Genomic DNA, 23,113 nt, shown 5'->3' with positions numbered 1-23,113 from the left:
ACAGTTTCCCCAACCCACTGTCCCTCTCTCTCACCACTCTCACAGTTTCCCCAACCCTCTGTCCCTCTCTCACCGCTCTCACAGGTTCCCCAACCCAATGTCCATCTCTCACTGCTCCCACAGTTTCCCCAACCCGCTGTTACTCTCTCTCACCGCTCTCACAGTTTCCCCAATCCGCTGTCCCTCTCTTTCACCACTTTCACAGTTTCCCCAACCCGCTGTCCCTCTCTCTTCGCTTTCACAGTTTCCCCAACCCGCTGTCCCTCTCTCACTGCTCCCACAGTTTCCCCAACCCGCTGTTACTCTCTCTCACCGCTCTCACAGTTTCCCCAATCCGCTGTCCCTCTCTTTCACCACTTTCACAGTTTCCCCAACCCGCTGTCCCTCTCTCACCGCTTTCACAGTTTCCCCATCCCACTGTCTCTCTCTCTCACCACTTTCACCAACCCAGTTTCCCCAACCCCCTGTCCCTCTCTCTCACCACAGTTTCCCCAACACTGTTTTTCCCCAACCCACTGTCCCTCTCACCCACTTTCACAGTTTCCCCAACCCACTGTCCCTCTCTCTCACAGTTTCCCCAACCCACTGTCCCTCTCTCACTGCTCTCACAGTTTTCCCAACCCGCTGTCCCTCTCGCTCACCGCTCTCACAGTTCCCCCAACCCGCTGTCCCTCTCTCTCACCACTTTCACAGTTTCCCCAACCTACTGTCCGTCTCTCACCGCTTTCACAGTTTCCCCAACCCACTGTCCCTCTCTCTCACAACTTACACAGTTTCCCCAACCCACTGTCCCCCTCTCACCACTTTCACAGTTTCCCAACCCGCTGTCTCCTCTCACCACTTTCAGTTTCCCCAATCCGCTGTCCCTCTCTTTCACCACTTTCACAGTTTCCCCAACCCGCTGTCCCTCTCTCACCGCTTTCACAGTTTCCCCATCCCACTGTCTCTCTCTCTCACCACTTTCACAGTTTCCCCAACCCGCTGTCCCTCTCTCTCACCACTTTCACAGTTTCCCCAACCCGCTGTCCCTCTCTCACCGCACTCACAGTTTCCCCAACCCACTGTCCCTCTCTCTCACTGCTCTCACAGTTTCCCCAACCCACTGTCCCTCTCTCACTGCTCCCACAGTTTCCCCAACCCGCTGTTCCTCTCTCTCACCGCTCTCACAGTTTCCCCACCCACTGTCCCCCTCTCACCACTTTCCCCACAGTCCCTCTCTCTCCTCTCACCACTTTCAAAGTTTCCCCAACCCGCTGTCTCTCTCTCTCACCACTTTCACAGTTTCCCCAACCCGCTGTCCCTCTCTCTCACCGCTCTCACAGTTTCCCCAACCCGCTGTCCCTCTCTCTCACCACTTTCACAGTTTCCCCAACCCGCTGTCCCTCTCTCACCCACTGTCACTCCCCAACCCACTGTCCCCAACCCACTGTCCCTCTCTCTCACTGCTCTCACAGTTTCCCCAACCCATTGTCCCTCTCTCACTGCTCTCACAGTTTCCCCAACCCACTGTCCCTCTCTCTCACCGCTTTCACAGTTTCCCCAACCCACTGTCCCTCTCTCTCACCACTTACACAGTTTCCCCAACCCACTGTCCCTCTCTCACCGCTCTCACAGTTTCCCCAACCCACTTTCCCTCTCTCACCGCTCTCACAGTTTCCCCAACCCACTGTCCCTCTCTCTCACCGCTCTCACAGTTTCCCCAACCCACTGTCCCTCTCTCACCGCCCCCACAGTTTCCCCAACCCACTGTCCCCCTCTCACCGCTCTCACAGTTGGGACCCAGGTAGCCCGTGCTGGTGCAATCACACACATGACGGTTCCAGCCCTCACGGCACTGCCCACCGTTGCCACAGACGTCTCTGCCACACCTGATGTGTGTTTCCCTGGTGCAGAAGCTGCTGACTCCAGAGGCACTCTGAATCTCTGCCAGTCTCCTCAGGTCCCGGCTCCGCCCATCCATAAACAGGTCCCGCATGCAGCCCACGTAGCCCAGGTTGAGGGGGGCCGTCCAGACTTCTGGGGGGAGGATGAGGCGCTGGCGTGCCTCGGGCAACCCCCCCAGGTACATATCGCCCTCCAGGTCTAAGATCTCATTGCCTTCATTCGCAGAGAATGGTGTGCTGCGGCTGTTCACCGAGATGGAGCCTGAAGGAAAAAACAGAGTGAGTCAACTAGTATCAAGGCTGTCTCACCTCACTGTATGTGTGTTTGAGAAAATGTGCAGGTGTGTGTGAGTAATGAGTGTTGGTGGAGGAGTGGGAAGATAAATGAGAGTGTGAGTTCCTGTGTTGCTATTGGAGGATGTGATAAACACAGTGGTTCTAGCTATTCATTGGGATATAACATCAAACAGAAGAGGATATCCACAAGTTATACCAGGTGTAAAACTGTGGAATGACTAATGAAGAAGAATGTCTCAGGTCTTTGTCATAGCATAATCCTAAACTGTAAGCAAACCGGCTGGAATCACTGGGCTCGGCTAATGAGGACAGACATTTCCCCACATGAGGTAGGTGACAGTATAATTGGCCACTTGCAAAATAGGTTAAGGCAATTTATGAAATGTCATACATAGATTATAACTGCTAAAAATAAGACTGTAATTAAAACTGGATATGCACACAGCATCTCTGACTGCAGCAAAGAAACATTAAAATTAAGCTAAAATATGAGTGTCTCTATATAGTTATAGTGAATGTAATTTCACAAGCCAGAAACTTTGTCATCTCACTATGGGACATGCCCCCATTAGGCTCACTGGTTGAAGCCTTATTCAATCACACCTAACGGGCCAATCAGAGCTTATCAGAACCTTCATGTGTGCTTCCCCTCACCCTTACGCCCCTCCCTCTGGAAGTCCACGTGGCACCACTCCCCATCGTTGACCCTCTTGTTGCTGGCCTTCATCTTGATGCTGCCAGAGCCCATGTCCATCACCAGGTAGAGAAAGCCGTCCATTAGCTCCATGGCAAAGTAATGAGCCCTGGCCTGCCTGTCCGGCTGTCTGTCTAGGTCCTGCAGACGTCTGTCCCCGTGGCTGAACAGCAGCAGGCCACTGGGCTCCGTGGTCCGGAAGTCAAAGGAGATGGAGCCGGTCTTCTTGGTGTTCCACCTGGGCAGGGTGAGGTAGGAGGTGGGCGTGTCGAAGGTGACTGGCTCCAGGGCCGCCACGTCCTCACAGCGGAAGGTCAGGTCACCGTGAACACTGACCTGAGGGTCCCGCTCTGCAGCCAGACTAGACAGCTCCAGTCTGAACTCATTGTTCTTGTAAACCACCTATAGGGACAGGAACAGGGGACAGGACTGTCACTGAGTGGGTGGCTGCGGAGGGATCAATTTCTGTCCTGTTATTGACCTCATTCCTCACTCTTTTCGATGATTGTACTCAATACCAAACCTTAAGATTCAAGAAACAATTTGTCATTCATTGAAACTGTTTCTATCTATGAAATGTGACAAAAGATTCCACTGTGTAATTGTATATATTTTCTTACAGTCAGACTTCAAACAACAACATACATAATGCCATTAATCATTACTAGACATCCACTCCAGACATTACAGAATACATGACTGAAAAGATTACAGAATACATTACAGAATACATGACTGAATAGATAGGGGTGGCAGGGTAGCCTAGTGGTTAGAGCATTGGACTAGTAACCGAAAGGTTGCAAGTTCAAATCCCCGAGCTGACAAGGTACAACATCTGTCGTTCTGCCCCTGAACAGGCAGTTAACCCACTGTTATTGAAAATAAGATTTTGTTCTTAACTGACTTGCCTAGTAAAATAAATAAAAGAATTGTAAAAATTACAGAATACATGACTGAATACAAAACATCAGATCATAAATTGAATCACCCTGCCAGTCTGTCTGCCTGCCTGTCTGCCTGTATGTCTGCCTGTCTGTCTTCATGCTTGTCTTCATGCCTGCCTGTTTGTATTCATGCCTGTCTTCATGCTTGCCTGTCTGTCTGTCTGTCTTCATGCTTGCCTGCCTGTCTGTCATGTCTGCCTCCCTGTCTGTCTTCATGCCTGCCTGCCTGTCTGTCTTCATGCCTGCCTGCCTGCCTGTCTGTCTTCATGCCTGCCTGTCTGTCATGCCTGCCTGCCTGTCTGTCTTCATGCCTGCCTGCCTGTCTGTATGCCTGCCTGCCTGCCTGCCTGCCTGCCTGCCTGCCTGTCTGTCTGTCTGTCTGTCTGTCTGTCTGTCTGTCTGTCTGTCTGTCTGCCTGCCTGCCTGTCTGTCTGTCTGTCTGTCTGTCTGTCTGTCTGTCTGTCTGTCTGTCTGTCTGTCTGTCTGGCTGTCTGTCTGTCTGTCATGCCTGCCTGCCTGTCTGTCTTCATGCCTGCCTGCCTGTCTGTCTGTCTGTCATGCCTGCCTGCCTGTCTGTCTTCATGCCTGTCTGTCTGTCATGCCTGCCTGCCTGTCTGTCTTCATGCCTGCCTGCCTGTCTTCATGCCTGCCTGCCTGTCTGTCTGTCATGCCTGCCTGCCTGTCTGTCTGTCATGCCTGCCTGCCTGCCTGTCTGTCTTCATGCCTGCCTGTCTGTCTTCATGCCTGCCTGCCTGTCTGTCTGTCATGCCTGCCTGCCTGTCTGTCTTCATGCCTGCCTGCCTGCCTGTCTGTATTCATGCCTGCCTGCCTGTCTGTCTGTATTCATGCCTGCCTGCCTGCCTGTCTGTATTCATGCCTGCCTGTCTGTCTTCATGCCTGCCTGCCTGTCTGTCTGTCATGCCTGCCTGCCTGTCTGTCTTCATGCCTGCCTGTCTGTCTTCATGCCTGCCTGCCTGTCTGTCTGTCATGCCTGCCTGCCTGTCTGTCTTCATGCCTGCCTGCCTGCCTGTCTGTATTCATGCCTGCCTGCCTGCCTGTCTGTCTGTATTCATGCCTGCCTGCCTGTCTGTCTTCATGCCTGCCTGCCTGCCTGTCTGTATTCATGCCTGCCTGCCTGTCTGTCTGTATTCATGCCTGCCTGCCTGTCTGTCTTCATGCCTGCCTGTCTGTATTCATGCCTGCCTGCCTGTCTGTCTTCATGCCTGCCTGCCTGTCTTATATATATATAAATGTTTTTTACCCCTCCACTACCACACTCTCTTTACGTTCTTTACAGCTTTACAGCTTTTCTGCTACATGTACATACATTTTATACATTTTACATGCACATTTTACATATAGTTGAAGTCAGAAGTTTATATACACCAAATACATTTCAACTCAGTTTTCCACAATTCTTGACATTTCATCCAAGTAAAAATCCCCTGTCTTATTTCAGTTAGGATCACCACTTTATTTTAAGAATGTGAAATGTCAGAATAATAGTAGAGAGAATGATTTTTTTCAGCTTTTATTTCTTACATCACATTCCCAGTGGGTCAGAAGAAATTCCTCCTGACAGAGCTGGTGTAACTGAGTCAGGTTTGTAGGCCTCCTTGCCCGCACACGCTTTTTCAGTTCTGCACAATCTTTCTATGGGATTGAGGTCAGGGCTTTGTGATGGCCACTCCAATACCTTGACTTTGTTGTCCTTAAGCCATTTTGCCACAACGTTGGAAGTATGCTTGGGGTCACTGTCCAGTTGGAAAACCCATTTGCGACCAATCTTTAACTTCCTGACTGATGTCTTGAGATGTTGCTTCAATATATCCACATAATTTTACTGCCTCATGATGCCATCTATTTTGTGACGTGCACGAGTCCCTCCTGCAGCAAAGCACCCCCACACCATGATGCTGCCACCCCCATGCTTCATGGTTGGGATGGTGTTCTTCGGCTTGCAAGCCTCCCCCTTTTTCCTCCAAACATAATGATGGTCATTATGTCCAAACAGTTCTATTTTTGATTCATCAGAGCAGAGAACATTTCTCCAAAAAGTATGATCTTTGTCCCCACGTGCAGTTGCAAACCGTAGTCTGGCTTTTTTATGCCGGTTTTGGAGCAGTGGCTTCTTCCTTGCTGAGCGGCCTTTCAGGATATGTCGATATAGGACTCGTTTTACTGTGGATATAGATACTTTTGTACCTGTTTCCTCCAGCATCTTCACAAGGTCCTTTGCTGCTGTTCAGGGATTGTTTTGCACTTTTCACACCAAAGTACGTTCATCTCTAGGAGACAGAACGCGTCTCCTTCCTGAGCGGTATGACAGCTGCGTGGTCCCATGGTGTTTCTCCTTACGTACTATTGTTTGTACAGATGAACGTGGTACCTTCAGGCATTTGGAAATTGCTCCCAAGGATGAACCAGACTTGTGGAGGTCTAAATTTTTTTTCTGAGGTCTTGGCTGATTTCTTTTGATTTTCCCATTATGTTTAGCAAAGAGGTACTGAGTTTGAAGGTAGGCCTTGAAATACATCCACAGGTACACCGCCATGACATAATTTTCTGGAATTTTCCAAGCTGTTTAAAGGCACAGTCAACTTAGTGTATGTAAACGTCTGACCCACTGGAATTGTGATACAGTGAATTACAAGTGAAATAATCTGGCTGTAAACAATTGTTGGAAACATTACTTGTGTCATGCAGACAGTAGATGTCCTAACTGACTTGTGTCATGCAGACAGTAGATGTCCTAACTGACTTGTGTCATGCAGACAGTAGATGTCCTAACTGACTTGTGTCATGCAGACAGTAGATGTCCTAACTGACTTGTGTCATGCAGACAGTAGATGTCCTAACTGACTTGTGTCATGCAGACAGTAGATGTCCTAACTGATTTGTGTCATGCAGATAGTAGATGTCCTAACTGATTTGTGTCATGTAGAAAGTTGTGTCATGTACAAAGTCCTAACAGACTTGTGTCATGCAGACAGTAGATGTCCTAACAGACTTGTGTCATGCACAAAGTAGACGTCCTAACTGACTGGTGTCATGTACAAAGTAGACGTCCTAACCGACTTGTGTCCTGCACAAAGTAGATGTCCTAACTGACTTGTGTCATGCACAAAGTAGACGTCCTAACCAACTTGTGTCATGCACAAAGTAGATGTCCTAACTGACTTGTGTCATGCACAAAGTAGATGTCCTAACTGACTTGTGTCATGCACAAAGTAGATGTCCTAACTGACTTGTGTCATGCACAAAGTAGATGTCCTAACCGACTTGTGTCATGTACAAAGTAGATGTCCTAACTGACTTGTGTCATGTACAAAGTAGATGTCCTAACTGACTTGTGTCATGTACAAAGTAGATGTCCTAACTGACTTGTGTCATGCACAAAGTAGATGTCCTAACTGACTTGTGTCATGTACAAAGTAGATGTCCTAACTGACTTGTGTCATGCACAAAGTAGATGTCCTAACTGACTTGTGTCATGTACAAAGTAGATGTCCTAACTGACTTGTGTCATGTACAAAGTAGATGTCCTAACTGACTTGTGTCATGTACAAAGTAGATGTCCTAACTGACTTGTGTCATGTACAAAGTAGATGTCCTAACTGATTTGTGTCATGTACAAAGTAGATGTCCTAACTGATTTGTGTCATGTACAAAGTAGATGTCCTAACTGACTTGTGTCATGTACAAAGTAGATGTCCTAACTGACTTGTGTCATGTACAAAGTAGATGTCCTAACTGACTTGTGTCATGTACAAAGTAGATGTCCTAACTGATTTGTGTCATGTACAAAGTAGATGTCCTAACTGATTTGTGTCATGTACAAAGTAGATGTCCTAACTGACTTGTGTCATGCACAAAGTAGATGTCCTAACTGACTTGTGTCATGCAGACAGTAGATGTCCTAACTGACTTGTGTCATGCAGACAGTAGATGTCCTAACTGACTTGTGTCATGCAGACAGTAGATGTCCTAACTGACTTGTGTCATGCAGACAGTAGATGTCCTAACTGATTTGTGTCATGCAGATAGTAGATGTCCTAACTGACTTGTGTCATGTACAAAGTAGACGTCCTAACAGACTTGTGTCATGCAGACAGTAGATGTCCTAACAGACTTGTGTCATGCACAAAGTAGACGTCCTAACTGACTGGTGTCATGTACAAAGTAGACGTCCTAACCGACTTGTGTCCTGCACAAAGTAGATGTCCTAACTGACTTGTGTCATGCACAAAGTAGACGTCCTAACCAACTTGTGTCATGCACAAAGTAGATGTCCTAACTGACTTGTGTCATGCACAAAGTAGATGTCCTAACTGACTTGTGTCATGCACAAAGTAGATGTCCTAACTGACTTGTGTCATGCACAAAGTAGATGTCCTAACCGACTTGTGTCATGTACAAAGTAGATGTCCTAACTGACTTGTGTCATGTACAAAGTAGATGTCCTAACTGACTTGTGTCATGTACAAAGTAGATGTCCTAACTGACTTGTGTCATGCACAAAGTAGATGTCCTAACTGACTTGTGTCATGTACAAAGTAGATGTCCTAACTGACTTGTGTCATGTACAAAGTAGATGTCCTAACTGACTTGTGTCATGTACAAAGTAGATGTCCTAACTGACTTGTGTCATGTACAAAGTAGATGTCCTAACTGATTTGTGTCATGTACAAAGTAGATGTCCTAACTGATTTGTGTCATGTACAAAGTAGATGTCCTAACTGACTTGTGTCATGCACAAAGTAGATGTCCTAACCGACTTGTGTCATGTACAAAGTAGATGTCCTAACCGACTTGTGTCATGTACAAAGTAGATGTCCTAACCGACTTGTCAAAACTATAGTTTGTTAACAAGACATTTGTGGAGTGGTTGAAAAATGAGTTTTAATGACTCCAACCTAAGTTTATGTAAACTTCCAACTTCAACTGTACATGGTACTTTTATATAAAGCAGTCACATAACAATAATACTTTACCAAACATCAGCTCTTTAATCCCGCCCCTCAGCCACTCTCATCCCATCCCACCTATCACCATAGACCTCAGCTCTTTAATCCCGCCCCTCAGCCACTCTCATCCCATCCCACCTATCACCATAGACATCAATCCCGCTCTTTAATCCCATAGACATCAGCTCTTTAATCCCAGCCCCTCAGCCTCAGCCACTCTCATCCCATCCCACCTATCACCATAGACCTCAGCTCTTTAATCCCGCCCCTCAGCCACTCTCATCCCATCCCACCTTTCACCATAGACATCAGCTCTTTAATCCCGCCCCTCAGCCACTCTCATCCCATCCCACCTATCACCATAGACATCAGCTCTTTAATCCCGCCCAGCCACTCTCAGCCACTCTCATCCCATCCCACCTATCACCATAGACATCAGCTCTTTAATCCCGCCCCTCAGCCACTCTCATCCCATCCCACCTATCACCATAGACATCAGCTCTTTAATCCCGCCCCTCAGCCACTCTCATCCCATCCCACCTATCACCATAGACATCAGCTCTCAGCTCTTTAATCCCATAGACATCAGCTCTCCCGCCCTCAGCCACTCTCATCCCATCCCACCTTTCACCATAGACATCAGCTCTTTAATCCCATAGCCAGCTCTCAGCCACTCTCATCCCATCCCACCTTTCACCATAGACATCAGCTTAATCCCGCCCCTTTATCCCATCCCACCTATCACCATAGACCCCTCAGCCAGCTCTCATCCCATCCCACCTTTCACCATAGACATCAGCTCTTTAATCCCACCTTTCACCATAGACATCAGCTCTCAGCCACTCTCATCCCATCCCACCTATCACCATAGACATCAGCTCTTTAATCCCGCCCCTCAGCCACTCTCATCCCATCCCACCTATCACCATAGACATCAGCTCTTTAATCCCGCCCCTCAGCCACTCTCATCCCATCCCACCTATCACCATAGACATCAGCTCTTTAATCCCGCCCCTCAGCCACTCTCATCCCATCCACCTATCACCATAGACCAACCATCGCCCAACACTGCTCATTGTAAGGTTTTTTTTAACAATTCTGCCTGCCTGCCTGCCTGCCTGCCTGCCTGTCTGTCTGTCTGTCTGTCTGTCTGTCTGTCTGTCTGTCTGTCTGTCTGTCTGTCTGTTACATGTACACTGTTCCTGTGTGCAGATGGAGGCAGTAGGCAGGCACAGCTGAACATGTTTTTCATTTTCACACCAACGGCACTTGCAGTCAAAAGCTGACTGACACCCTGCTTCAGGGTGATAACTTTAGTGTCTCTCTGAATCAAAATACACAAGCAAGCAGCTTGGATTCACACGATACAATTACCAGTAATCGCCAGGCCAAAAAATACATCTCATGAGAAGAATAAGAAGTCAACCACAGTATGGAAAATGCAATTGTTGGAGAGTCAACTTCAGCCATAGGTGGGAAAAGTCCAAAATAGTAAAAATGTCAGAATGACACTCATTACCTCTCTCCTTTTTGGTAGTATCAATCATATTGATACAGACTCCTGATGCCTGTTACAGCGTAACATTGTGTGATAGATATTGGAGGACTACGTAGTATCAGAGCTAGGAGGTTTCTTTGGGAATTACTGATACACTTACACTACAGTTCAAACGTTTGTGGTCACTTAGAAATGTCCTTGTTTTTGAAAGAAAAGCACTTTTTTTGTCCATTAAAATAACATCAAATTGATCCGAAATACAGTGTAGACATTGTTAATTTTGTAAATGAGTATTGTTCTTGGAAATGGCAGATTTTTTTATGGAATATCTACATAGGCGTACAGAGGCCCATTATCAGCAACCATCACTCCTGTGTTCCAATGGCACGTTGTGTTAGCTAATCCAAGTCTAACATTTTAAAAGGCTAATTTATCATTAGAAAACCCTTCGCAATTATGTTAGCACAGCTGAAGACTGTTGTGCTGATGAAAGAAGAAGCAAAACAACTGGCCTTCTTTAGACTAGTTGATTATCTGGAGCATCAGCATTTGTGGGTTCGATTACAGGTTCAAAATGAACTTTCTTCTGAAACTCGTCAGTCTATTCTTGTTCTGAGAAATGAAGGCTATTCCATGCAAGAAATTGCCAAGAAACTGACGATCTCGTACAACATACTCCCTTCACAGAACAGAGCAAACTGGCCCTAACCAGAATAGAAAGAGGAGTAGGAGGCCCCGGTGTACAACTGAGCAAGAGGACAAGTACATTAGAGTGTCTAGTTTGAGATACAGACACCTCACAAGTCCTCAACTGGCAGCTTCATTAAATAGCACACGCAAAACACCAGTCTCAACGTCAACAGTGAAGAGGCGACTCTGGGCTGTTGGCCTTCTAGGCAGAGTTCCTCTGTCCAGTGTCTGTGCTCTTTTCTTTTTATTGGCCAGTCTAAGATATGGCTTTTTCTTTGCAACTCTGAAGCTGCCAACGGTGATATATTTTTTTAAAGGCTCAGTGTCGTTATCCTCGTAAGGGGAAGGTTCTGGAGTATTGAAAACGGGAGATCCAATCATTTTGACCCCTATCTTCTTAGATTTCTTTGCATTACTTGTTAAACAAAATCTCTTTCTCTGAGCAATTGTATTGGTAGAAAATGATCTAACTTGTAAAAACAAAAATGTAACATACTATATAGCTCAGTAATTGTATTATTTATTTTAGACTGTCTTTTTTGCTAATCTTAATCAAGGGATCCAATCATTTTGGATCCCAATGTAGATCCCACTGTATATTGTTCAGCCTGTTATCAAATGTATGTTTATCAGTAATTCCCTTCAGACCCATCCTAGCCCTGATATACAGTATAGTCCACCAATATCTATCACACAATGAATGTTACAGACTCCTGATTTATTTGACAGTGTATCAGTATATTGGTATTGGGAATCCTGTAAAAAACACTTTATGAAACAAGGACAGTGAGAAGCACTCCTCAATCAATAAAGAGGTGGACATTATTAATAAATGAAGGGGTCAACTAGACAAAGACAGAGGGAGGGATGTGCTGCCTGAGAATCCATGAAGGAGATCAATGTCTAATTTGGCTGTCAGGATGGTAAAGCTAAGACCTCACTAACACTGGCACAGTATTCATTACACATGTGCTCTGTCTGAGAGAGAGAAGGAGGGAGGGAAAAACAGAGGGAGAAAGAGAGAGAGAGAGATGGGGAGGGAGGGAGGGAATATATATATAGAAAGGGGGCGGTAGAGAGAGAGATAGAGGGAGAGAGATGGGGAGGGAGGGAGAGAGAGAGAGATGGCGAGAGAGAGAGAGAGAGAGAGAGAGATGGGGAGGGAGGGAATATATATAGAGAGAGGGGGCGGTAGAGAGAGAGATAGAGGGAGAGAGATGGGGAGGGAGGGAGAGAGAGAGAGATGGCGAGAGACAGAGAGAGAGAGAGACGGCGAGAGAGAGAGACAGAGAGAGAGAGGGTGTATAGGAAGGTCACAACGAGGGTGGGGGGGTGGAACCTGCATTATTCAACAGAATAGAAAGTGTGATGTTCATATACAGGTAGACATGCTATTGTATAATTCAAGGCCATAACTACATTCATACCTGACCAATTACCATACTGTACAATGCCAGGTGATATGCAGAGGTATGCAAATGAAACACAGTTATGGCTCACAGCTATGGCTCACAGCTATGGCTACACTATGGCTCACAGCTATGGCTCACAGCTATGGCTACACTATGGCTCACAGCTATGACTCACAGCTATGGCTACACTATGGCTCACAGCTATGGCTCACAGCTATGGCTACACTATGGCTCACAACTATGGCTCACATCTATGGCTACACTATGGCTCACAGCTATGGCTACACTACGGCTCACAACTATGGCTCACAACTATGGCTACACTATGGCTCACAGCTATGGCTCACAGCTATGGCTCACAACTATGGCTACACTATGGCTCACAGCTATGGCTACACTATGGCTCACAGCTATGGCTACACTATGGCTCACAGCTATGGCTCACAACTATGGCTACACTATGGCTCACAACTATGGCTCACAGCTATGGCTACACTATGGCTCACAGCTATGGCTACACTATGGCTCACAGCTATGGCTCACAGCTATGGCTACACTATGGCTCACAACTATGGCTCACAGCTATGGCTACACTATGGCTCACAGCTATGGCTACCCCACCCCTCACAACTATGGCTCACAACTATGGCTCACAACTATGGCTACACTATGGCTCACAGCTATGGCTCACAGCTATGGCTCACAACTATGGCTACACTATGGCTCACAGCTATGGCTACACTATGGCTCACAGCTATGGCTACACTATGGCTCACAGCTATGGCTCACAGCTATGGCTCACAACTATGGCTACACTATGGCTCACAACTATGGCTCACAGCTATGGCTACACTATGGCTCACAGCTATGGCTACACTATGGCTCACAGCTATGGCTCACAGCTATGGCTACACTATGGCTCACAACTATGGCTCACAGCTATGGCTACACTATGGCTCACAGCTATGGCTACACTATGGCTCACAACTATGGCTACAATATGGCTCACAGCTATGGCTCACAACTATGGCTACACTATGGCTCACACTATGGCTCACACTATGGCTCACACTATGGCTCACACTATAGCGCACACTATGGCTCACTCTATGGCTCACCCTATGGCTCACACTATGGCTACACTATGGCTCACTCTATGGCTCACCCTATGGCTCACTCTATGGTCTACACTATGGCTACACTATGGCTCACTCTATGGCTACATTATGGCTCACACTATGGCTCACTATGGCTCACAGCTATGGCTACGCTATGGCTACACAGCTATGGCTCACAGCTATGGCTCACACTATGGCTCACACTAAAACTACACTATGGCTCACACTAAGACTACACTATGGCTCACTCTATGGCTCACTCTATGGCTACACAGCTAAACACTTAGAGCACTGCATGTGTTCACACATTACAATCTGTCATTAACTAGCAACTGAAACAATTGACAAATATAAACATGTTATGTTCTTCCTGTGTGATGCACTGGGAGGTTTAACGTCTAAATTCCAAGCAACGCATTCCTCAATAACAACAAAGAATCTGTCATGTTACAAAGTGAATGGTGTTTGTGAATGTGAACACAGCTCAATGAGGGCAGTTGACCAGTACTTACGTCTTTGAGACAGCCCATGAAGTTATTGCTGACTGGGGAGCCAGGGAGGTCAGCCGTGTTGGGACTCCCCCCAATGTAGAAGAAGTCATCAGAGCCCAGCATGGTGTAGTCCTCCTGGGTGTAGCCGGTGGTGGACAAGATCTCATCCACAGAGACAGTCACCTGGGTGGCCAGAGAGAAATGGAGGTATGGAGAAAGGAAAGGAGGAGGAGGAAAGAGAGAACAGACAGAAAGAGACAAAAAGGGAGATGTGGAAAGAATTTGAATTCAACATCAACAATGCACTGCTATGTTTTTGCGTTAAATGCTGGCCTTTACATTTGGTTGAATTCTCAGCTGTAAGAGTCATGAGTGCAGTTGGAGGGCCCAGCCATTCTCAGAAGCTTCCTCCCTTTTCTCGATTCTCGACAGATAGGCAGGGTTGACGACAAGCAAATTATGATATAATCATTCCATCAATATTTGGGATTTCAGTACAATATTATACAGTATATCTAAGTATGTCTGTAGATGTGAATTTGAGATGACACCCAGACAGATGCAGTAGTTCACCATTGGAAATGTCCGCCAGAGGATGTAATGTTCCTTTCTCTACCATAAGCCCCCAGCCTCCAACCAGCCTCACAACTACAGACCATGTGTAACCACGCCAGTCCAGGACCTCAAAATCCGCCTTCTTTACCTGCGGAAAAGGCTGAGACCAGCCACTGATGAAACTGTGGGTTTGCACAACCGAAAAATCTCTGCACAAACTGTCTCAGGGAAGCTCATCTGCGTGTTCGTCATCCTCACCAGGGTCTTGACCTGAGTGCAGTTCGGCGTCGTAACGGACTTCAGTGAGCAAATGCTCACCTTCAATGGCAACTGGCACGTTGGAGAAGTGTGCTCTTCATGGATGAATCTCAGTTTCAACTATAATGGACAAATGGCAAATCGGTTTGTTGAGCGAGCGGTTTGCTGATGTCAACGTTGTGAACAGAGTTCCCCATGGTGGCGGTGGGGTTATGTTATGGGCAGGCATAAGCTACAGACAATGAACACAATTGCATTTTATCAATGTCAGTTTGAATGCACAGAGATACCGTGACGAGATCCCATTGTCGTGCCATTCATCACCTCATGTTTCAGCATGATGATGCACGGCCCCATTTCGCAAGGATCTGTACACAATTCCTGGAAGCTGAAAATGTCCCAGTTCTACCATGGCCTACATACTCACCAGACATGTCACCCATTGAGAATGTTTTGGATGCTCTGGATCGACGTGTACGACAGCGTGTTCCAGAGCCCTTCATTATCCAGCAACTTTGCACAGCCATTGAAGAGGAGTGGGACAACATTCCACAGCCCACAATCAACAGCCTGATCAACTCTATGTGAAAGGAGATGTGTCGCGCTGCATGAGGCAAATGGTAGTCACACCAGATACTGACTGGTTTTGTGATCCACACCCCTACTTATTTTTTAAGGTATGTGTGACCAACAGATGATCTGTTTCCCCAGTCATGTGAAATCCATAGATTAGAGCCTAATGACTTATTTCAATTGACTGATATCCTTGCATGAACTGTAACTCAATACAATCTTTGAAATTGTTGCATGTTACGTTTATATTTTTGTTTAGTGTATATATATATATATATATATATATATATACATATATACACATATCTACTAGTTAGCTAGTAATAGCCAGATTCAGAAGCTTGCAAACTGCCATTAGAAAAAAAAGCTTGATTTTTGCCAAAAGTTTAGGGGGGAAAAAAAGTCAATTTGAATAGTTTCAGTATAGTTTTCTTTTTTTAAAGTTTGTTAATTATTTCAGTTGACAAAATCTTTTTTTATTATTATTTTTTATTTTTTTATTTTTCGTTTCCTATAATAACCTTGAGCTGTACAGCATGTGGTTTACAGAACCCTGCATGGATTGGTCAACTCTCACCAAGTTCTACCCAATCAGACGTGCTCATGTGTCACGTGATCATCTTTGAAATTGCTGGCTAATTGTTGATAAGAGGCAGGGTCTGTGTTATCCTTGTTTCATCAACAAAACCAAGTGCGCCAGAGAGATACATTTGGATACATTAGTAACCGCGTGCAAATTGGTGGCAGAATAAGGGGAAGTTCTTACAAAATGGCAGACAAAAAAGCCTCTAGTTACATGTTGCTTATGAGTGCATTTCACACTACTTTTGGATTTTAAGTTTCGTATGAATGTCCTGCTTATTATAATGTTTGTACCATCATCGCAAATAAACGTAAATCTAGGCTGGGCGCAGATGGCGATGTGGTTTTCACTGCCGCCAGGAGTCGCGAGCAGTGTGTCGTGTACTCGAAAAGGGGTCTATACTGTAGGCCTAATGAAATTATGTGAATTCTGAAGACCATTATTGCTATGTTTCGCAGGGGTCCTCTCTGAGAAAAGCGAAGCCCAGCCACCTGCACTCTGTGTCCTTGAGCAAAGCACATACAACTAATTGCTCAGGCGTGTGTCTCAAGTAGAGTGGGATATGCACAAAAACATATACAAATATTAGCACCCACCCACTCTGAGGGATTGCCCCCTTCTGAACATTAGACATGGGTGTTTCTTGGTTTTAAATGTACTTCCCTCATTAAAGGACAACACATTTTTATGTCTGCTGTTTCTGTTTAGAGCTGTAATGAATCTGTAGATTCAATTGTAGGCAAGGTTGAACAAGGGAGTTGTTGAAAGTGTTTGTGTGTGTGTGTATGTGTGTGTGTCTGTGAGAGAGTGAGTCAGAGAGAGAGAGAGAGTGTGTGTGTGTGTGTGTGTGTGTGTGTGTGTGTGTGTGTGTGTGTGTGTGTGTGTGTGTGTGTGTGTGTGTGTGTGTGTGCGTGCGTGCGTGCGTGTGCGTGTGTGTGTCAGAGAGTGTGTGATTGAGTGTGTGTGAGAGAGAAAGCAATTGGGGATAGCGCGAGAGAGACAAGAGTTATTTATTTCACTTTAGTTTATCCATTTCACTTGCTTTGGTAATGTAAACATATGTTCCCCACGCCAATAAATCTCTTGAATTGAATTGAGAGAAACAAAAGAGAAAGAAAGAGCTATTTTGTTTAGAAGACGAATACAGCTCGTGAAAACGGACCACCAGAGATTGTTAAAAAAAAAAAGTTTCCACAGGAGGTGCATTTCTTTCTATCGGCATGTCAGTGAGGTAACTGGAAGCTGTCCAAGGAAAAGCACAATGTATGCAGGGAAGAGGGTTTGTAAGTATAGGACTGTTCTGTCTATGGGAAGTATGGTTGAGGGTAGGGTTGGGATAATGAAGAGAGAATGTCTGTATGCAGGTTGGGATGAGAGGGTAGGGGGTTCTTTTAGTAAGGACGTTAGAGTCAGACACACAAATGGTTGTTAGTTCAGTACTAGATTGAATCAGATAGACGGACATAGAGTGCATTAGGAAATTATTCAGACTCATTGACTTTTTCCAAATTTGGTTACGTTACAGCCTTGTTCTAAAATGGATGAAATAAATACAAATTCTCAGCAATCTACAAACAATACCCCATAATGACAAAAGGAAGACCGGTTTTTAGAATCTTTTGCAAATTAATCAATAAATAAAAACTGAAATATCTTATTTACATAAGTATTCAGACCCTTTGCTATGAGACTTGAAATTGAGTTCAGATGTTACTACAACCTAATTGCAGTCCTCCTGTGGTAAATTCAATTGATTAGACATGATTTGGAAAGGCACACACCTGTCTATATAAGGTCCCACAGTTGACAGTTTATGTCACAGCAAAAACCAAGCGATGAGGTCAAAGGAATTGTCCGTAGAGCCCCGAGACAGGATTGTGTCAAGGCACAGATCTGGGGAAGGATACTATAAAATGTCTGCAACATTGAAGGTCCCCAAGGGCCTCCATCATTCTTAAATGGAAGAAGTTTGGAACCCTCTTCCTAGAGCTGGCCGTCTGCCCAAACTGAGCAATTGGGGGAGAAGGACATTGGTCAGGGCGGTGAACAAGAACCCGATGGTCACTCTGACAAAGCACTGGATTTCCTCTGATAAGATGGAAGAACGTTCCAGAAGGACAACCATTTCTGCAGCACTCCACCAATCAGGCCTTTATGGTAGAGTGGCCAGACGAAAGCCACTTCTCAGTAAAAAGGCACATGACAGCCCGACTTGGAGTTTGCCAAAAGGCACTTAAAGACTCTCAGACCATGAGAAACAAGATTCTCTGGTCTTATGATACCAAGATGTATTGCCAATCGTCACATCTGGAGGAAACCTGGCACTATCCCTACGGTGAAGCATGGTGGTGGCACCATCCCTACGGTGAAGCATGGTGGTGGCAGCATCAGGCTGTGGGGATATTTTTCAGCGGCAGGGACTGGGAGACTAGTCAGGATCAAGGCAAAGATGAACAGAGCAAAGTACAGAGAGAGATCCTTGATGAAAACCTGCACCAGAGCATTCAGCAACTCAGACTGGGGCGAAGGTTCACCTACCAACAGGACAATGACCCTAAGCACACAGCCAAGACAATGCAGGAGTGACTTCGGGACAAGTCTCTGAATGTCCTTGAGTGGCCCAGCCAGAGCCGAGACTTGAACCCAATCGAACATCTCTGGAGAGACCTGAAAATAGTTGTGCCGCAACGCTCCCATCCAACCTGACAGAGCTTGAGAGGATCTGCAGAAAAGAATGGGAGAAACTCTCCAAATACAGGTGTGCCAAGTTTGTAGCGTCATACCCATGAAGACTTGAAGCTGTAAACACTGTCAAATGTGCTTCAACAAAGTACTGACTTAAGGGTCTGAATACTTATGTAAATGTGATATTTCCATTTTATTTTAAATTATGTGTAGATTGATGAGGATTTTATTTGTTTAATCCATTTAAGAATAAGGCTGTAACGTAACAAAGTGTTGAAAAAGTAATAGGGTCTGAATACTTTCCGAAGGCACTTTATATACTGTGAATAGAAAGACCTTGGAATTTTGGTTTGAATAAAAGTGGCTTTATTTGTTGTAATAACCCATCAAGGGCTTGAGTGTGGACACATGCGATGCATATTAATCACGGAATTATGAATCATTCACATAAAGTCAAATGGAAAGAGAAAATCATACTAACAGAGGGTGTAGATGATTTCTACTATGTACTGTTGATGTTCGTGGAGGCAACAGAATGAATAAAAGACGAACCAAAAATAAACTACGTGGATCTACCTGTCTCCATATTTATATCCTACGTTGGGATTATAAGGCCAAAGGCAAGTGAAGCTTTGAAGTTGAAAAATATGTTTTTTTTTTACTAAAGTCTCTCTCTCTGATTAATACTGTTTCACAGTGCCTGACACTTCATTGATACCCACTATAGGAAAGATGTATGCTACAGTCTTGTCCCATCGCTGCAACTCCTGTGTGGACTCGGGAGATGCGAAGGTCGAGAGCCATGCGTCCTCCGAAACACGACCCTGTCAAGCCGCACTTCTTGACACACTGCTTGCTTAACCCGGAAGCCAGTCGCACCAATGTGTCGGAGGAAACACCGTACAACTGGTGACCGGACTCAGCGTGCAGGCGCCCAGCCCGCCACAAGGAGTTGCTAGAGCGCGATGGGACAAGGACATCCCGGCCGGCCAAACACTCCCCTAACCTGGACAACGCTGCGCCAATTGTGCGCCACCTCATGGGTCTCTTGGTCACGGCCGGCTGTGACACAGCCTGGGATTGAACCCGGGTCTGTAGTGACGCCTCAAGCACTGAGATGCAATGGCTTAGACTGCGGCACCACTCGGGAGGATAGACAGCTTGTCAGACAGGCGTGAATTCTAGATGACAAAGATATCTGTTACAGTGACTCAAAAACACTGATGACACTAGTGGAATGATTGTTGCCAATTTTGTAACTTCTGGAGAGTAAAAGCAAAAAAAAGCAAGAGATATTGTGAAAAATAACAGGCAAACCAAACTACACAATTCATATGCTGACTATCATATGATGTTTACCATAGCATGTTCAATAGCTGGGTGCTTCATCAGAAAGGGGAGGAAAAAGAAATGGCAGAGTGGGAATTTAAATTGAGTGGGAATTTAATTGGAGAGATAAAATAAAAGCTCCACTAAATGCAAAGCAATGAAAAGCTGATTTTAGTATCTAACAGAAACAAATGAAGAATATAAAAAAATGAAGACTACCTTTTGAAGAGTCACGCTACCAGCCATACGTTTTAGAACACTTACTCATTCAAGGTTTTTCTTTATTTTAATATTTTCTACATTGTTGAATAATAGTGAAGACATTAAAACTGTGAAATAACACATATGGAATCATGTAGTAACCAAAAAAATGTTAAACAATGCCAGGTCATCTGATGCAGCACTCCATCACTCTCCTTCTTGGTCAAAGAGCCCTTACACAGCCTAGAGATGTGTTGGGTCATTATCCTGTTGAAAACAAATGATAGTCCCACTAAGCCCAAACCAGATGGGATGGTGTATCGCTGCAGAATGCTGTGGTAGCCATGATGGTTAAGTGTGCCTTGAATTCTAAATAAATCGCAGACAGTGGCACCAGCAAATCACCATCACACCTCCTCCTCCATGCTTTACGGTTCCTTTTGTCCAGGTGGGAAAGGGCAGTGTGGAGTGCAATAGAGATTGCATCATCTGTGGATCTGTTTGGGCGGTATGCAAATTGCAGTGGGTCTAGGGTTTCTGGGATAATGGTGTTGATGTGAGCCATTACCAACCTTTCAAAGCACTTCATGGCTACGGACGTGAGTGCTATGGGTCTGTAGTCATTCAGGCAGGTTGTCTTTGTGTTCTTGGGCACAGGCACTATGGTGGTCTGCTTGAAACATACTGGTATCACAGACTCAAGAGCATAGAAGTGATTTAGCTCGTCTTGTAGGCTCGTGTCACTGGGCAGCTCGCAGCTGTGCTTCCCTTTGTAGTCTGTAATAGTTTGCAAGCCCTGCCACATAAAACGAGCATCGTGTGGTATGATTCAATCTTATTCCTGTATTGACGCTTTGCCTGTTTGATGGTTCGTCACAGGGCATAGCAGGATTTCTTGTACGCTTCCGGGTTAGAGTCCTGCACCTTGAAAGCGGCAGCTCTACCCTTTAGCTCAGTGCGAATATTGCCTGTAATCCATGGCTTCTGGTTGGGGTATGTACGTACAGTCACTGTGGGGACGACGTCCTCGATGCACTTATTGATAAAGCCAGTGACTGATGTGGTGTACTCCTCAATGCCATCGGAAGAATCCCGGAACATGTTCCAGTCTGTTCTAGCAAAACAGTCCTGTAGTTTAGCATCTGCTTCATCTGACCAATTTTTTTATAGACTGAGTCACTGGTGCTTCCTTTAATTTTTGCTTGTAAGCAGGAATCAGGAGGATAGAGTTGTGGTCGGATTTACCAAATGGAGGGTGAGAGAGATCTTTGTATGCGTCTCTGTGTGTGGAGTACAGGTGACCAATTTTTTTCCCCTCTGGTTGCATATTTAACATGTTGATAGAAATTTGGTGGAACTGATTTAAGTTTCCCAGCATTAAAGTCTCCGGCCACTAGGAGCGCCACCTCTGGGTGAGTACTTTCCTGTTTGTTTCATTCCTTATACAGCTGACTGAGTGTGATCTTACTACCAGCATCTGTCTGTGGTGGTAAATAAACAGCCATGAAAAGTATAGCTGAAAACTCTCTAGGCAAGTAGTGTGGCCTGCAATTTATCACAATATACTCTACTTCAGGCGAGCAAAATCTAGAGACTCCCTTAGATTTCGTGCACCAGCTGTTGTTTACAAATATGCACAGACCCCCCCCCCCCCATCTTACCGGAGTGTGCTGTTCTATCCTGCCGGTGCAGCATGTATTCCGTTAGCTGAATATCCATGTTGTCATTCAGCCACGATTCCGTGAAACATAGGATATTACAGTTTTTGATGTCCCGTTGGTGGGATATTCATGATCATACCTCGTCTAGTTTATGGTCCAATGATTGCACGTTGGTGAGATATTCATGATCGTACCTCGTCTAATTTATTGTCCAATGATTGCACGTTGGCGAGTAGTATTGACAGTAACGGCAGCTTTCCCAGTCGCCTTCTCCGGGTCCTGACCAGGCATCCAGCTCTTTGTCCTCTGTACCTGCGTCGCTTCCTCTTGCAAATAACAGTGATGTCGGTCCTGTGGAGTGTTTGGAGAATGTCTTGTGCGTCGTCTTTTTTGTAGAAAAAATCTTTGTCTAATCCGAGGTGTGTGATCGCTGTCCTGATATACAGAAGCTCTTTTTTGTCATAAGATACGGTTGCAGAAACATTATGTACAAAATAAGTTACAAATAATGCATGGGAGGGGAAAGCAGGCAGGACCAGGGTTAGTAGGAGAACATGGCACTGACTAATCCTGACAGGGTGTAAAGCTAGCACAGAAATGTGTTGTGAAATACATGGCTGTAATCTTTAAAGACAAAAGGTTTTTTATAAGTTCAACCCTAGAGGATAGATCTAGCTAAATATGGACCACTCATCAGCTATATTGGTAGTATCCTTCCTCAGGATAAATTCACTGACAGCATTATAAGCCAAATATATTATGTTAGAAACATGGAATTATAAAAGCAACTTCAATACAGGAACAAATCATATTCATTACTAGTAGGCTTATAATGTGGAGACTCAATGAGACTGACTCAGAAATCAATCAACACGTTCCAAGTCAATTCAGCCACAACAATTTACACCTCAACACTAGTCACACAGGAAGGAACATCCCACATCAATATGGTTCACCTATGGAGAAAAAATGTTGAGAGAGACACAAATGTGTCATTGATTCATTTTACTCTGAACTGACTTGAAAAGAACAAGATTGTGTATCGATTGCCATAGAGAATAAGAATGGATTACTACAGCATATGTGAGGCACATTTACTCAACGTACCCTAAAGACTTTCACACTTGGGGTATGAGTCACTGGAGTTTGGCTTGGGACTGATAAAGATAAATTGAGGGCTAAATCAGAAAAGGGTAGCCTAAAACATCTTTGTTTTTCAGTCCTGAGGGATAGATTAACACAACACAGTGAATATAATTCAATCACAAACTGAC

The 23,113-nt window shown here is 45.2% G+C and overlaps 1 protein-coding gene across 1 annotated transcript in view; it reads right to left on the bottom strand.

Moving 5' to 3' along the window:
* The window catches only part of LOC115115854 (neurexin-2-like), a 91,605-nt gene that overhangs the window by 47,158 nt on the left and 21,334 nt on the right, over positions 1-23,113 (bottom strand). The window contains exons 4-6 of the mRNA XM_065005046.1: positions 14,016-14,177; positions 2,835-3,276; positions 1,762-2,145 (exon numbers count right to left, since the gene is read on the bottom strand). Coding sequence (XP_064861118.1) covers positions 1,762-2,145; positions 2,835-3,276; positions 14,016-14,177 — 988 coding nt within the window. The remainder of the gene's footprint in view (positions 1-1,761; positions 2,146-2,834; positions 3,277-14,015; positions 14,178-23,113) is intronic.

Source organism: Oncorhynchus nerka, linkage group LG19, assembly GCF_034236695.1.
Source record: "Oncorhynchus nerka isolate Pitt River linkage group LG19, Oner_Uvic_2.0, whole genome shotgun sequence".
Lineage (NCBI taxonomy): Eukaryota > Metazoa > Chordata > Actinopteri > Salmoniformes > Salmonidae > Oncorhynchus > Oncorhynchus nerka.
Note: the sequence above shows the minus strand (reverse complement) of the source record. Positions and strands in the feature narration are given on the sequence as shown.